At 47.1% G+C, this 16096-nt stretch overlaps 1 protein-coding gene across 3 annotated transcripts in view; it reads right to left on the reverse strand.

Annotated features, from left to right (window-relative positions):
- The window catches only part of PDS5A (PDS5 cohesin associated factor A), a 239055-nt gene that overhangs the window by 167926 nt on the left and 55033 nt on the right, over positions 1-16096 (reverse strand). For all 3 annotated transcript variants that reach the window (XM_075346978.1, XM_075346977.1, XM_075346976.1), the window contains exons 4-5: positions 12170-12256; positions 5932-6029 (exon numbers count right to left, since the gene is read on the reverse strand). In XM_075346978.1, coding sequence (XP_075203093.1) covers positions 5932-6029; positions 12170-12256 — 185 coding nt within the window. The remainder of the gene's footprint in view (positions 1-5931; positions 6030-12169; positions 12257-16096) is intronic.

A 16096-nucleotide genomic window follows, 5' to 3' on the forward strand; every position in this document is an offset into this window, starting at 1 on the left:
AGCATAGGTATGCACCTGATAGTGTTTCGTGAAAGTGTGCAGACTCGACCAGGTAGCCGCCTGACACACCTGCTGAGCCGTAGCCTGGTGCCGCAGTGCCCAGGATGCACCCACGGCTCTGGTAGAATGGGCTTTCAGCCCTGAAGGGACCGGAAGCCCAGACGAACGGTAGGCTTCAAGAATCGGTTCCTTGATCCATCGAGCCAAGGTTGACTTGGAAGCCTGTGACCCTTTACGCTGGCCAGCGACAAGGACAAAGAGCGCATCAGAACGGCGCAGGGGCGCCGTACGAGAAATGTAGAATCTGAGTGCTCTCACCAGATCTAACAAGTGCAAATCCTTTTCACATTGGTGAACTGGATTAGGACAAAAGGAAGGTAAGGAGATATCCTGATTGAGATGAAAAGGAGATACCACCTTAGGGAGAAAATCCGGGACCGGACGCAGAACCACCTTATCCTGGTGAAACACCAGGAAGGGGGCTTTGCATGACAGCGCTGCTAGCTCAGACACTCTCCGAAGTGATGTGACTGCCACTAAGAAGACCACCTTCTGCGAAAGACGTGAAAGAGAAACGTCCCTCAACGGCTCGAAGGGTGGTTTCTGAAGAGCCGTTACCACCCTGTTAAGATCCCAGGGTTCTAGCGGACGCTTGTAAGGAGGGACTATGTGGCAAACTCCCTGCAGGAACGTGCGTACCTGCGGAAGCCTGGCTAGACGCTTTTGAAAAAACACGGAAAGCGCCGATACTTGTCCCTTGAGAGAGCCGAGAGACAAACCCTTGTCCATTCCGGATTGAAGGAATGACAAAAAAGTGGGCAAAGCAAACGGCCAGGGAGTAAAACCCTGATCAGAACACCAGGATAAGAAGATCCTCCACGTCCTGTGGTAGATCTTGGCGGACGTTGGTTTCCTGGCCTGTCTCATAGTGGCAATGACCGCTTGAGATAACCCTGAAGACGCTAGGATCCAGGACTCAATGGCCACACAGTCAGGTTGAGGGCCGCAGAATTCAGATGGAAAAATGGCCCTTGAGACAGCAAGTCTGGTCGGTCTGGCAGTGTCCACGACTGACCCACCGTGAGATGCCACAGATCCGGGTACCACGACCTCCTCGGCCAGTCTGGGGCGATGAGGATGGCGCGGCGGCAGTCGGACCTGATTTTGCGTAACACTCTGGGCAGCAGTGCCAGAGGAGGAAACACAAGGCAGTCGAAACTGCGACCAATCCTGAACTAATGCGTCTGCCGCCAGAGCTCTGTGATCTTGAGACCGTGCCATGAATGCCGGGACCTTGTTGTTGTGCCGGGACGCCATCAGGTCGACGTCCGGCGTTCCCCAGCGGCGACAAATCTCTTGAAACACGTCCGGGTGAAGAGACCATTCCCCTGCGTCCATGCCCTGGCGACTGAGAAAGTCTGCTTCCCAGTTTTCTACGCCCGGGATGTGAACTGCGGAGATGGTGGAGGCTGTGGCTTCCACCCACAGCAGAATCCGCCGAACTTCTTGGAAGGCCTGACGACTGCGTGTGCCGCCTTGGTGATTGATGTACGCCACCGCCGTGGCGTTGTCCGACTGAATTCGGATCTGCCTGCCTTCCAGCCACGGCTGGAACGCCTTTAGGGCTAGATACACTGCCCTTATCTCCAGAACATTGATCTGAAGGGCGGACTCTGGCTGAGTCCAGGTGCCCTGAGCCCTGTGGTGGAGAAAAACAGCTCCCCACCCTGACAGACTCGCGTCCGTCGTGACCACCGCCCAGGATGGGGGCAGGAAGGATTTTCCTTTCGACAGAGAAGTGGGAAGAAGCCACCACTGAAGAGAGACTTTGGCTGCCCGAGACAGGGAGACGTTCCTGTCGAGGGACGTCGACCTCCTGTCCCATTTGCGGAGAATGTCCCATTGGAGTGGACGCAGATGAAACTGCGCAAATGGAACTGCCTCCATTGCTGCCACCATCTTCCCTAGGAAGTGCATGAGGCGCCTCAAGGGGTGAGACTGGCCTTGAAGGAGAGATTGCACCCCTGTCTGTAGTGAACGCTGTTTGTCCAGTGGGAGCTTCACTATTGCTGAGAGAGTATGAAACTCCATCCCGAGGTAAGTTAGCGATTGGGTCGGAGTCAATTGTGACTTTGGGAAATTGATGATCCACCCGAACCTCTGGAGAGTCTCCAGAGCAGTATTCAGGCTGTGTTGGCATGCCACTCGAGAGGGTGCCTTGACAAGCAGATCGTCTAAGTAAGGGATCACCGAGTGTCTCTGAGAGTGTAGAACTGCCACCACTGTTGCCATGATCTTGGTGAAGACCCGTGGGGCTGTCGCCAAGCCGAAAGGCAGAGCCACGAACTGAAGGTGTTCATCTCCGATGGCGAAACGCAGGAAGCGCTGATGCTCTGGTGCAATCGGCACGTGGAGATAAGCATCCCTGATGTCGATTGATGCTAGAAAATCTCCTTGGGACATCGAGGCGATGACATAGCGGAGAGATTCCATCCGGAACCGTCTGGTTTTCACGTGTCTGTTGAGCAGTTTGAGGTCCAGAACGGGACGGAATGATCCGTCCTTTTTTGGCACGACAAACAAGTTGGAGTAAAAACCGTGACCACGTTCCTGAAGGGGAACGGGGATCACAACTCCTTCTGTCTTCAGAGTGCTCACCGCCTGAAAAAGAGCATCGGCTCGTTCGGGGGGCGGAGATGTTCTGAAAAAACGAGTCGGAGGACGAGAGCTGAGCTCGATCCTGTAACCGTGAGACAAAATGTCTCTCACCCATCGGTCTTGGACATGTGGCAGCCAGGCGTCGCAAAAGCTGGAGAGCCTGCCACCGACCGAGGATGCGGTTTGTTGAGGCCGAAAGTCATGAGGAGGCCGCCTTGGGGGCGGTTCCTCCGGCGGTCTTCTTAGGACGTGACTTAGACCGCCATGAATCAGAGTTCCTCTGGCCCTTCTGTGGCCTGTTGGACGCGGAGAATTGAGACCTGGCTGAGGGCCGAAAGGACCGAAACCTCGGTTGTATCTTCCGTTGCTGAGGCCTGTTTGGTTTGGACTGGGGTAAGGACGAGTCCTTTCCCTTGGATTGTTTAATGATTTCATCCAATTGCTCGCCAAACAGACGGTCGCCAGAAAATGGCAAACCGGTTAAGAACTTCTTGGACGCAGAGTCTGCCTTCCATTCGCGTAGCCACATGGCCCTGCGGACTGCCACTGAATTGGCGGATGCTACCGCTGTACGGCTCGCAGAGTCCAGGACGGCGTTCATGGCGTAGGACGAAAAAGCCGACGCCCGAGAGGTTAAAGACACCACCTGCGGAGTAGAGGCACGTCTGACTGCATTAATCTCAGACAGACAAGCTGAGATAGCTTGGATTGCCCATACGGCTGCGAATGCCGGAGCAAAAGACGCACCTATGGCTTCATAGATGGATTTCATCAGGAGCTCTATTTGCCTGTCAGTGGCATCCTTGAGCGATGAACCATCTGCCACTGCTACTATGGATCTAGCCGCCAGTCTAGAGACTGGAGGATCCACCTTGGGACACTGAGCCCAACCCTTAACTACTTCAGTGGGGAAGGGGTAACGTGTGTCATTAAGGCGCTTAGTAAAGCGCTTGTCCGGAAAAGCTCGGTGTTTCTGGACTGTATCTCTGAAGTTGGAGTGATCGAAAAACGCACTCCGTGTACGTTTGGGAAAACGAAATTGGAATTTCTCCTGCTGAGAAGCTGACTCCTCAATCGGAGGAGCTGGAGGAGAAAGCTCTAGCACCTGGTTGATGGACGCTATAAGGTCATTTACTATGGCGTCCCCGTCAGGTGTATCAAGATTGAGAGCAGCGTCAGGATCAGAGCCCTGATCTGCCGCATCCGCTTCATCCTCTAGAGAGTCCTCATGCTGAGACCCTGAGCAGTGTGATGAAGTCGAGGGAAGCTCCCAGCGAGCCCGCTTAGCCGGTCTGGGACTGCGGTCCGTGTCTGAGTCCTCACCGTGGGGCCTAGTAGTCACCCCAGGAGCACTTTGCTGCTCCGACCGAGGGGGGCCTGGGGGCAATGATTCAACAGTGCCCGGGGCCTGTGTTACCGGTCTGTGCTGCAAAGCTTCAAGTATCTTGGCAGACCATCTATCCATAGACTGAGTCATGGATTGAGAAAGTGACTCAGAAAGTTTGTCAGCCAACACTGCAAACTCTGTCCCTGCCACCTGGACAGTGGTAGCCGGTGGTTCTACCTGGGCCGGGGGTCCCACCCGTGGCTGAGGCTCCGGCTGAGTGAGTGTCACAGGGGCCGAGCATTGCACACAATGAGGGTAGGTGGAACCTGCAGGTAACATAGCCGCACAAGAGGTACAGGTTGCAAAATAAGCCTGTGCCTTGGCACCCTTGCTTTTTGCGGACGACATGCTGTTGTCTCCTCCTAGAGCAAACAGTGAGGGTATATAGCCAAAAACAATTACTGCGGCCGAACAGAGTAAATGTATACACAGTAAGGATATATATATACAGTTCGGCACCCAGGGGGGCCAGCACCTAGTAACAGGTTCGGCTTACCGACCGCCCTCAGCGGTTGTGTGACCACCAGATTCCCTGCCTGGGCCTCCCAGAGCTGTGGAGCTCGGTCTGACGTTCTCCCCCTGCAGAAGAGCTGATAGCAATGGCTGCCGGCGTTCTAAGAGGAGGAGGGAGCCGTGGGCGTGCCTCAGAAAGTGCGGGAATCTGGTGCCCAGCAGTGCTCAGTGAGGGGGGAGGAGGATACCTAAGTATGCTCCAGCCCTCACCGCTGACGTGTAGTCAAGCGTCCCGCCCTTACCCCCGACTGGCAGGCCCGGGGGCGGGATTATGCGGTACTAGGCCGCAAAAGCCGGGGACTAAAGTTAGTAATGTGGCCGGGAAACAAGTGCGGTCGGCGCTGTAGTCCCGGTCACAAAAACACCCAGCAGCTGCTGCAGCGTCCTTTACACAGGCGCTCTATGCGCCGTCCCCAAGGGGACACAGAGTACCTCAGAGTAGCAGGGCCCTGTCCCTGATGATACCCGGCTCCTGTCCGTCAGATTCCCCCAGGGGCTGCGGAGGGAGCCCGGTCCCAGTGTATGGTGACCGGTTAGGATCCCACTTCACCCAAAGCCCCTAAGGGATGGGGAAGGATAACGGCATGTGGCTCCAGCCTTTGTACCCGCAATGGGTACCTCGACCTTAACAGCACCGCCGACCAGAGTGGGGTGAGAAGGGAGCATGCCGGGAGCCCTGTTAGGGCCCTCTTTTCTTCCATCCGACAAAGTCAGCAGCTGCTGCTGACTAAAATGTGGAGCTTGCGTGAATGTGTCAGCCTCCTTCAACACAAAGCAAAAAACTGATGGGCCCGTGATGCACGGGAGGGTGTATAGGCAGAGGGGAGGGGTTACACTTTTTAAAGTGTAATGCTTTGTGTGGCCTCCGGAGGCAGAAGCTATACACCAATTGTCTGGGTCTCCCAATGGAGCGACAAAGAAAATATTATACGGGGACTTGCACAAGCCTGATTTTTCTCCTCGGACAGTGTCCGTTAAAAAAAAATATTTATATATATATATATATCTATCACAGCAGAGTTCGATCGGATTATCAGGTCGCACTTGGTCATGCAAGTCAATGAATCCGTGGAAAACCTTTTGACTGCACTCTGATGACCTCTTAGTGCTGTCCGACTTTCACGGACTAGCGGAATGGAGAAGAAGGAGAAATTGTTTTCTCCATCTTCTCACCCTAGAGAATCAGATCACACTATGCTGACACTGATCAGTGTGATTTGCATTATCAATCCGACTCTCTCGGACGTGAGGATATTCGGCTGTCTGACCCCAGCCTGATAAATCAGGGAACTGCTATTTATTACCTAAATACTGAAGAGTCCAGAAACGTAATTGTATGTAAACATGGAAAAGCCAAAGACCGTTCTACTTACTTTATAACCGAGAAGAGAGTCTTAAAGAGCTGAATAAATATTTCATTGCAGTCTTCCAACTCAAAGCAAATGTTATACGATTTGACCCAAGCTAAATTCTGAAAATGAGATGGAAAAAAACAATTAAAAAACATGAACGGTTCAGCCATAAGAAGAGAGGCGAGATTACTTTAAAGGCTCAAGTTTAACGATCTCAAATTCTATAGGATTTTGTAGCCGGAGCCACTTACACTGAAGCTACGAGATTAATATCTTCTCTAGCAGATAAACCATTAGTAAGGACAGGCTTTGTGAATTGTTCTCAGCTATTCCTGTAATGCCGGGATACATGGAGGCAGATCTGGGGTCTTGTTCCCTGACAGTCACATTTCAATGCTGGACATTTAGAACCCAAAAAGAAGGCGGCCCCTGATGGATTTGCCAATTGGTAACTATTCACAGATCAGAGGTTATTACTGTTTACTTAGGCCGATCCAACGTTAATATAACAGATCGCTCAGGGTGTACAATCTGCCATTTTTCTAGGCAGCACAATTCCTGTTTACACAGAACGATGCGCTGCCAAGAACGATGAGCTTTTCAGCAAATCAAAAGATCATTTCACCCAATCAACGAAAGTTTTGCATGTGTGTCATGGTGATTGGCGGCCTGTTTAGGTGGCAAAATAACTGAAAAGAGCATTTCTGGGAGACCTCGACCACAATAATTGCTGGAGGCAAGCATACAGGGAGATATAAAGGCAGCATATGGTGTCACAGGCAGGGCTGTGGGGTCACTGACAAGGATCAGACTCACTTTTACACATGCTGCAATCCAGCTCCAACCAATAATTAGTAATCAATTTACTAAAGTAAAATGATTACATTACTTTTATTTTTGCATGAGGCCGTAAATTGATATATAACATTACTAAACTCATTTACATTTATATGAACTAGATAAATTAAAGGGAACCTGTCAGCAGATTTGGGGCTAAAAAGCTGCGGCCACCACCAGTGGGCTCTTGTATAGAATGTAAAGATCACTTTATAATACTCACCTAAACGGTCGCTGCGGTGGAGTTGGGTCATATGGGCATCTCCGTTCTCCGTTGCCTCTCTTTTGGCAATCTTTGTCCTCGTTCTCTAGCCACGGTGCATGACGCGTCCTATGGCATACACACTCCCTGGTATTCAGGTCCTGAGCAGGGCAGATCAAAGTATTGTAGTGCGCCTGCGCGGGACCGGTGAGTGTGTATGACGTAGACGAGTCATGCAACCCGGCTTCACAAGAAGGAGGATAAAGATGACCGAAAGAGGAGGAGCCGACACCACCCATATGACCCAACTCCACCACAGCGACCGTTTAAGTGTTTTTTACATTCTACACAGCGGCCTGGGCTCTTATATACGGCATGTTAGAATACTATATATAAGAGCCCACTGGTGGTGGCCGCAGCTTATAGGCCCCAAATCTGGTGACAGGTTCCCCAAAACTAATAAAAGGATTACTTATACACACACACACACACATATATACATATATATATATATATATATATATTATATATATACATACACACACACACACACATATATGTATATATATTTATATTACACACACACACACACACACACACACACACACACACACACTACATATAGACACAGCAGGTGAATAAAGTATTGAACATGTCCTTAATTTTATAAGTAAATATAGATATCTATAAATTTAGTGAGGTGTAATAATGAGAAATGACAGGAAAAAAGGTATTGAACACATGAAGAAAGAAGTGCAAAAAATCCATGACATCCATCAGTAATTAGAAAGCAAACCTTCCACTTAGTGAAAAATAATATCATTTGGTTCAACTGATTGTGTCAAAAAAGGTCTCATTACCAAGGTGCCACACAAGAAACATCTCATGACTGATAAAACTAGTGCGCCGTCTCAAGACTTTTGAAAAACTTATTGTTGCAAAACATACTGATCGCATTTGTTATAGAAGAAAAATTGGTTTCTAAATTACCAATGGCTCCAGTGAGCACTGTTGGGGCCTTTAACAGGAAGAGGTAAGAACATAATTTCACCATAAATGATCCACGACCAAGAATCACCTGGTAAGAGCTACAGAATGATCTGGAATCAGCAGGTAAAACTGCTTCAAATAAAACAATAAGTAATGCACTCCAGCTCCATGGCCTGTATGCACACTCACTATGCAAGTCTCCACTGCTGAACAAAAAGCATGTTCAATCATGTTTAAAGTACAACATTTAGACAAGTCTGTGAAATGCTGGATGAATAGAGCCTGGTCAGATAGACCAAAATTGAACTCTTTGGATGCCATAATACACACCATGTTTGGAGGCCAAAAGGCACTGCATATCACCCCAAACCACCATAGCAGCAGTGAAGTTTGGCGGTGGGAACATCATGGTGTGGGGCTGTTTTTCAGCATACCGCACTGTCAAACATCATATCATTGAAGGAAGGATAAATGGACAAATGTACAGAGACATTCTGTACATTCATCTACCCGGATGATAAAGCTGAGACAAAGGTGGACATTGCAGCAAGATAAAAATACCAAACACACAGCCAAGGAAAAACACTCAACTGGTTTCAGAAAAAAAAAAAAATATATAAAGCTGCTACAATGGCCCAAGCCAATCACCTGACCTAAATCCAATGGAAAAGTTAAGGAAGGAACTAATGCTCAGTTCTTAGGAGCCCACAAAACGTTCAAGATTTGGAGAGTATTTGTGTGGCTAAATAGGCCAAAATCATACCTGAGATATGCATGCAACTAGTTTCTCCAAACGGGAGGCGTTTTGTTTTGTTTTTTTAAATCAAATAATAAAATCTTTTTATAAATCTTTATTTTTTTTATATAGCGCTAACATATTCCGCAGCGCTTTACATACATCAGGAACACTGTCCCCATTGGGGCTCACAATCTAAATTGCCTATCTGTAGGTCTTTGGAGTGTGGGAGGAAACCAGAGTACCCGGCGTTAGCGCTGCAAGACTGCAGTGCTAACCACTGAGCCACCGTGCCGCCCAAATATTTTTTATTAACATTATGGTTTAACAAAAGAACAGCGCATACATGCAAGTACGCATACCAGGAGGTGTCCTTAAGCTGTTTTCACAAAAGATTTTGTACAAAGCATTAAATAGGTTTTAGTAAGTGTGTTCAATACTCTTTTCTCGTGTCATTTCTCAATTATAAACATATAGGATTTGATTTCTTTGCCAATGTGGATTGGAGGGGTTGTTACTGACATCTGGTGAGAAATTCATGTTAATAGTACCTTTAGAAATGTATTTACTTAGAAAATTGATGACGTGTTCAATACTTCTTTCACCTGCTGCTATTTTATTTATTTCTTTTTTAAAGCTGGAGTTGATACATTACACTGAATCTGCCTCTGACTCCACAGCCCGGGTCACATGTGAGTTACACATTATGACAGTAAAGACCATACGCCGTGTTTTACAGACAGTTTTTATTACCAAAAGGGGAATAACAATCAGTCCACAATAGTAGAGGTCTGGTATCTTATTTTTGGGAGGACATATATTGTAAAGAGGGCAAGTGTGGGAAATCAGCATAAAAGTGACATGACAGGACAAAACTCTTCATGGGGACAAAAGCTTTCCTTTGCCAAAGCCAGAACACTGCAGCTGTCAGAGAATCCGCCGTGTGCTCCTCCTGGTGTATTCTGCCAGAAATCGATGTAACGCAGGAATGTGCAGGCAGAGATTTGCCAGCAGATGGCGCAGTGAAAGGGAGTAATGGCGTGCAGAATGTGTGGAGAAGTAATGTGCAGGCTTACTATAAAGACACAGTAGTCACTGACAACCAAGAGGTCAATATAGACGTATGGTAATTACAACGGTAAAACAGGCCATATGTGGGATGTTACTTAGGTTGAAAAAGACCTAGGTCCATCTAGTTCACCCTTCCTCCACCAATTAGATATTTTGTCCCTAAGTCACTTATAACCAACAATGTTGTGTGTAGTGAGGAAATCATCCAGCTCTTTTTTTTTAAAAAGTTGTTACACAGTGTCTGCCATTACTCCCTCTTGTGGTCGGCATTCCACAGTCTGACTGCTCTAACTGTAAAGAACCCTATTACCCTATTTAGCTGCCGGAATCACCTTTCTCCACTTGCAATGTATGCCCCCTGGTCCTTAGTATTCTAGTTAAAGACTTCACCAGGGCTCTTCTTCAAATGAACACACTTGAATGAACAATTGGCAGCAGTCTAACAGAGTCCATGGGGTGTCCTTGGGATTCAAACCCAGGACCTCTCGCACCCCAAGCGAGAAGCCTACCACTAGACCAATGAGGGGAAGTAGACCAATGAGGGGAAGTAAGGCAGCAGCATCACAGATCCTGGAAAGAGGTATGTATCAGAGGTGGCAAGCCTCTGTGATTGATGACCCGGAGAAGGAGGCTTCAGCACCTATAGTGCTGTGAGGTGTTATATATTGGGCCCGGATTTTGGGTCTGTGTTTTAGGAATGGGCACAAGAGCTGGGTAGGTCTGGCCGCTCTTTTACCTCCAGTTCCAGCTCACCAGTCTTCTTTGCTGCCTGGGAGTAGAGGTGAAAACAGCTGAATGAAACTGAGAAGTTGTGATCTAGTGGAGCCTTTTGTATACGGGTGAGCCCACACTGCTGGATGGACAATATTGTTTGTTATACCTTTGTGCCCAAGAGAAAGCAGTTTTCTGTTCGATTATTGGGAGATTTGTGAAAATATAACTTCCTGTTTTGCACCAAGAAACTTCATGCCTGTGCCTACCTGGCTCCGCTGCTATAGTGCGGAATCCCTTACTGGGAATTATCACTGTTGTGTGGCATGATATACACACTAAGGCTCTGTGCGCACGCTGTAGTTTTTGCCGTGGATTTGCTGCATGAATTGCTGCAGAAAATGTTCATAACCTTTCTGTGGTCATTCCCAGCAAAACCTATGGTTAAAAAAAAAAAAAAAAAGTGTTTTTTTTCACCTACAGGTTTTCTGCAGCAGAAAGAATGTGCATGTCACTTCTTTTGCGCAGGTACCTGCGGTTGTTGCCATAGATAGGTCAAAAACTGCAGGTAACAACCTGCGGACAAATTGTGGCAATACCGCATGCGATTTGCTGCGTTTTTTTACAGCAGGTGCGGTAATCTTTCAGAGGTTGCAGAATTTTCTTAAGAAAATTCCATTTTCTAGTTGTGCGCACAGAGCCTTAAGCCTGCTTTACACGGTACGATCTATCGTGCAATTTCACAATCGATTGTACCCGCCCCCGTCGTTTGTGCGTCACGGGCAATTATTTGCCCGTGGCGCACAAAGTAGTTAACCACCGTCACACGCACTTACCTGCTGTGCGACCTCACTATGGGCGGCGAACATCCTCTTCCTGAAGGGGGAGGGACGTTCGGCGTCACAGCGACGTCACACAGCGGCCGCCCAATAGAAGCAGAGGGGCGAAGATGAGCAGGACGTAAACATCCCGCCTACCTTCTTCCTTTCGCATAGCCGGCGGGTGCCGCGGGACAGAGGTAAGCTGCTGTTCATCGTTCCCGGGGTGTCACGCGGAGTGGCGTGTGCTACCCTGGGAACGATGAGCAATCGGCGCCATCTTAATTAAACGAGATTATGAAACCGAGCGACGAGTACACGCCTCACAATTTGTGAGTGATACTGCGTCGCTCGGAGGTGTCACACAGCCTGACGTCGCAAGCGATGCCGGATGTGCGTCACAAAAACCGTGACCCCCACGATCTATCGCCTCATGTAAAGCACCCTTAACACTTCTGAGCCACTATGTGGACTACAGGGGTAGATCTCAAAAATGTTCAAAAGAGACCACCTCTATACATTTGCCCTTGGTGGGGTCTGAACCGAACCTGCAGTCAGTGGACATGGTTTGGGGTACTGCACCTGAAATTAGCATCATGCTTCATTTGTTCATTCAAAGGTATATAAAAGCCATAAACATAGTGGGATCATTTCAAAATATATGGGTAGCTGGATAGGCCATATTACAACAAGGCATTAGTAGGATATGTTCTCAGGGGAGTGAATATTTTTTTTCTTGTTTAAATACCAGTGATGACGTCGTCTTCATAGCGATCAACTTCAGGCCTCGTTATGCTGAAATCTAGACCTGGGCCAGCGTCATACAATATATACAGCTCTGTCCTAGTAATGAGGGCACATTATATAGAAAACAAAGTATAAAATAATGCATACCTCAAGTAGGTAAAAGTATCTGTTGAACTGTGGGCTTTTAGTGTCCTCTAGACCTTTCAGCTGCCTTGTTATAAACAAGAAAATGTCCTGTAAAAAAAGAAATATATGACAGACATGTAATACAACTAACAGTATGGAAGAAACGCAGACCGTCGCGACTAAACTGACTGAGGATTAGCAGACCCACTCTTGCACTCAATGTTGCCCTGTTTCAGGGAAACAAACAGTATATCACAAAAGTGAGTACACCCCTCACATTTTAGTATTTTATTATATCTTTTCATGGGACAGCACTTCGGATCTGACACTTTGATACAATATACAGTAGTCAGTGTGCAGCCTGTATAACAGGGTAAATGTGGTGCCCTCTAAATAAGTCATCACATAGCCATTGATGTAAAAAATGCTGTCAATAAAAGTGAGTACACCTCTAAGTGAAAATAGCCAAATTACACCCAATTAGCCATTTTCTCTCCCCGATGTTATGTGACTCAGTGTTACAAAGTCTCAGGGGTGGATGGGGAGCAGGTGGGGTAAATTTGGTGCTCTCATATACTGGTCACTGGCACTTCATGGGAAAGAATTCTCAGGATCTGAAAAAAGGATTGTTGTTCTACATAAAGGACCTAGGCTACAAGATTACCTGAAATTGAGCTGCAGCAGGGTGGCCAAGACCATACAGAGGTTTAACAAGACAGGGTCCACTCAGAACAGGCGTCGCCATGATCAAAGGAGTACATGTGCTCAATGTCCTATCCAGAGGTTGTCTTTTCAAATTAGACGTATGAGTGCTGCCAGCATTGCTGCAGAGGTTACAGGGGTGGGGGACAGTGTCAGTGCTCAGACCATACGCCATACACTGCATCAAATTGGTCTGCATGGCTGTCATCCCAGAAGGAAGCCTTGTCTAAAGATGATGCAAAAGAAAGCCTGCACATAGTTTGCTGAAGACACTCAGACTAAGGACAGATTACTGGAATCATGTCTTGTGGTCTGATGAGCACAAGAAAAACTTATTTGGTTCAGTTGGTGTCAAGTGTATGTGACGTTAACCAGGTGAGGAGTACAAACATGTGTGTCTTACCTACAGTTAAGCATGGTGGTGGGATTGTCATGGTTTGTGGCTGCATTAGTGCTGCCAGCTGTGGGGAGCTACAGTTCAGCGATGGGGCCATGAATGACAATACGTACTGTGACATACCATACTGAAGGGGAGCGTGATTCCCTGCCTTTGCATTCCAACATAATAAGGACTACAAACACGCTTCCAAGACGACCACTGCCTTACTAAGGAGACTGAGGGTAAAGGAGCTGGGCTGGCCAAGCGTCTCCAGACCTAAACCCTATTGAGTAAATACTTTTTAACAATCACACCACCATGTTAATTGTGATGTTATTAATCCATCTGAGGAAAGGTGTGGGATGTGTAAGGGCACAAGACAAATCGCATAAAGAGGAACCTCAACACCCATCTCTTCCAACAAGCCTACAACCTAAAAAAGCCCTCAGTCCAGCACACCACTGCGCAACCAGCTCTGTCCTCACCTATTGTACCATCACCCATTCCCTGCAGACTGTGAGCCCTCGCGGGCAGAGTCCTCTCTCCTCCTATACCAGTCTGTCTTGTACTGTTAATGATTGTTGTACATATACCCTCTTTCACTGTAAAAGCGCCATGGAATAAATGGCGCTATAATAATTAATAATAATAAAACACGAACAAAAAAAAACCAAAAACACCATCAATCATCATCTTCACTCATTATAATGCTTTATTAATTAGGTGTGAGGTAGAGAAAAAAAAATGAGCATACAAAAGGGTGCACAACCCCAGTGGTGCATAAAACCTTAATATTATAATAAAAGGGAAATTGGCAGTCAATATAGATCAATGTATACTATATTGTTTTATATCCACAATACAATTGTTACACCGCACACACCGGGTGGGTGGGCGCCTGCTATTGGTAAGCCTTTACAATGTTGTCTAATCTGTCTATACACCTCTCTTTGTGGGGAAGCATGGACTGAAGTATTGACCATTATATTGGCCTTGAGGGATATTGTCAGTGAATTTAACTTAGATGATTAATTTCGAACTTTCACTAATATGGGATTTTACCCTAAATGTAACAATTGTATTGTAGATATAAAACAATATAATATACATTGATCTATATTGACTGCCACTTTCCCTCTTATTTATAATATTGACTGTTTAGGCACCACGTGGGTTGTGCACCCTTTTGTATGCTCCTCTTTTTTCTACCTTGCACAAAATACTGACACTTTGGGCCCAATGTGGCCATTCTCACATATGTTGTGTACTCACTTTTCTTGCCAGCGGTTTAGACATTAATGGCGGTGTGCTGAGTTATTTAGAAGACACCAAATTTACCCTGTTATACAAGCTATACACTGACTACTGCACATTGTATCAGCAGTGGTGTGCCATGAAAATATGTACTAAAATATTTACAAAAATGTGAGGGGTGTACTCACTTGTGATATACTGTAAATACGAAACAAAAGATTTAATCCAGCAGCACGTCTGGGGAATAAAATTAGATTTTTATTTCATTAAAACATAGCAATGGATAAATTAAATGAAGGGGGGCCAATCCTTCCAACCCCTTGGAGTTCAGCCGAAGTATTGGCCCCCCTTCATTTATTTTATTCTTTGCTGTTTTAATGCATAAAATAAAAATATGATTTTATTCACCGGATGTGCTGCTGGATTTAATCTCTTCTAACCTTGTGGATCGCCTTGGACTGCTGACATCCAATTCTCCGTATACTGCCTGGAACTAATTGAATCCTCCCGGGACTTCATGCATAGGGGTGAGCAGAGTTTTTTCTTTTTGCATATGTACATACGAAAAGCTCTGTCGGATCAGCTCACGGGGGAATAAACACAAGAAAAAAGCAAAAGGAAGCTCCGAGCTACAACCCCTAGGAAAAATTGTGCACTCACCTGGCTCTGAGGATGTTCATTCAGTTGTTTGCTTTTGTTTAAAAAAGAGAATTTTGTTTACTTACCGTAAATTCTTTTTCTTATAGTTCCGTCATGGGAGACCCAGACCATGGGGTGTATAGCTACTGCCTCCGGATCACACACAAAGTTACTACACTCAAAACGTGTAGCTCCTCCCTCCTAGCATATACACCCCCTGCTAGCCAGTCCTAGCCAGTTTAGTGCAAAAGCTGAAGGAGGACATCCACCCACAAGTAGAGCTAGAGTAAAACCCGGAATAACCGGAGCCTCTGTCTACAACAACAGCCGGTGAAGACACACGGAACAAGAAACCTGCCAACAGGCAATAGGGAGGGTGCTGGGTCTCCCATGACGGAACTATAAGAAAAAGAATTTACGGTAAGTAAACAAAATTCTCTTTTTCTTTATCGTTCCTATGGGAGACCCAGACCATGGGACGTCCCAAAGCAGTCCATGGGTGGGAATAAACAGACAACTGAGAAGCAGGAAAACCCAACTTCACAAATGGGCGACAGACACCTGAAAGATGCGTCTGCCGAAGCCCGCGTCTGCCAAAGCAAGAGCATGCCTTGGATAGAGCTTCGAAAAAGTATGCAGACTAATTCGAGATGCCGTCTGACAGACCTACTGAGCCGTAGCCTGAAAGCCGAAAAGGCACCGACAGGTCTGATCAAATGTGCTCTGATCCCCAGCGGGGAAGGCACTTGAGTACACTTGTAGGCCTCGGAAATGGCCGACCTAAGCTAACGAACAAGGGTCGGCTTAGATGCAGAGAGACCGCTATGCTGACTAGCAGTCAGTACTAGAGAGAGGTGCACCGCCTAATAACGGCGGTGCGAGACACCTAGATCCGGGGCGCCCGCACCAGATCCAGGATATGCAACGCTTCCTCAAGCGATGAAGAGGAGCCGGACAAAAGGAAGGCAGGAAAA

The sequence above is a fragment of the Anomaloglossus baeobatrachus genome, chromosome 1, assembly GCF_048569485.1.
Source record: "Anomaloglossus baeobatrachus isolate aAnoBae1 chromosome 1, aAnoBae1.hap1, whole genome shotgun sequence".
NCBI lineage: Eukaryota > Metazoa > Chordata > Amphibia > Anura > Aromobatidae > Anomaloglossus > Anomaloglossus baeobatrachus.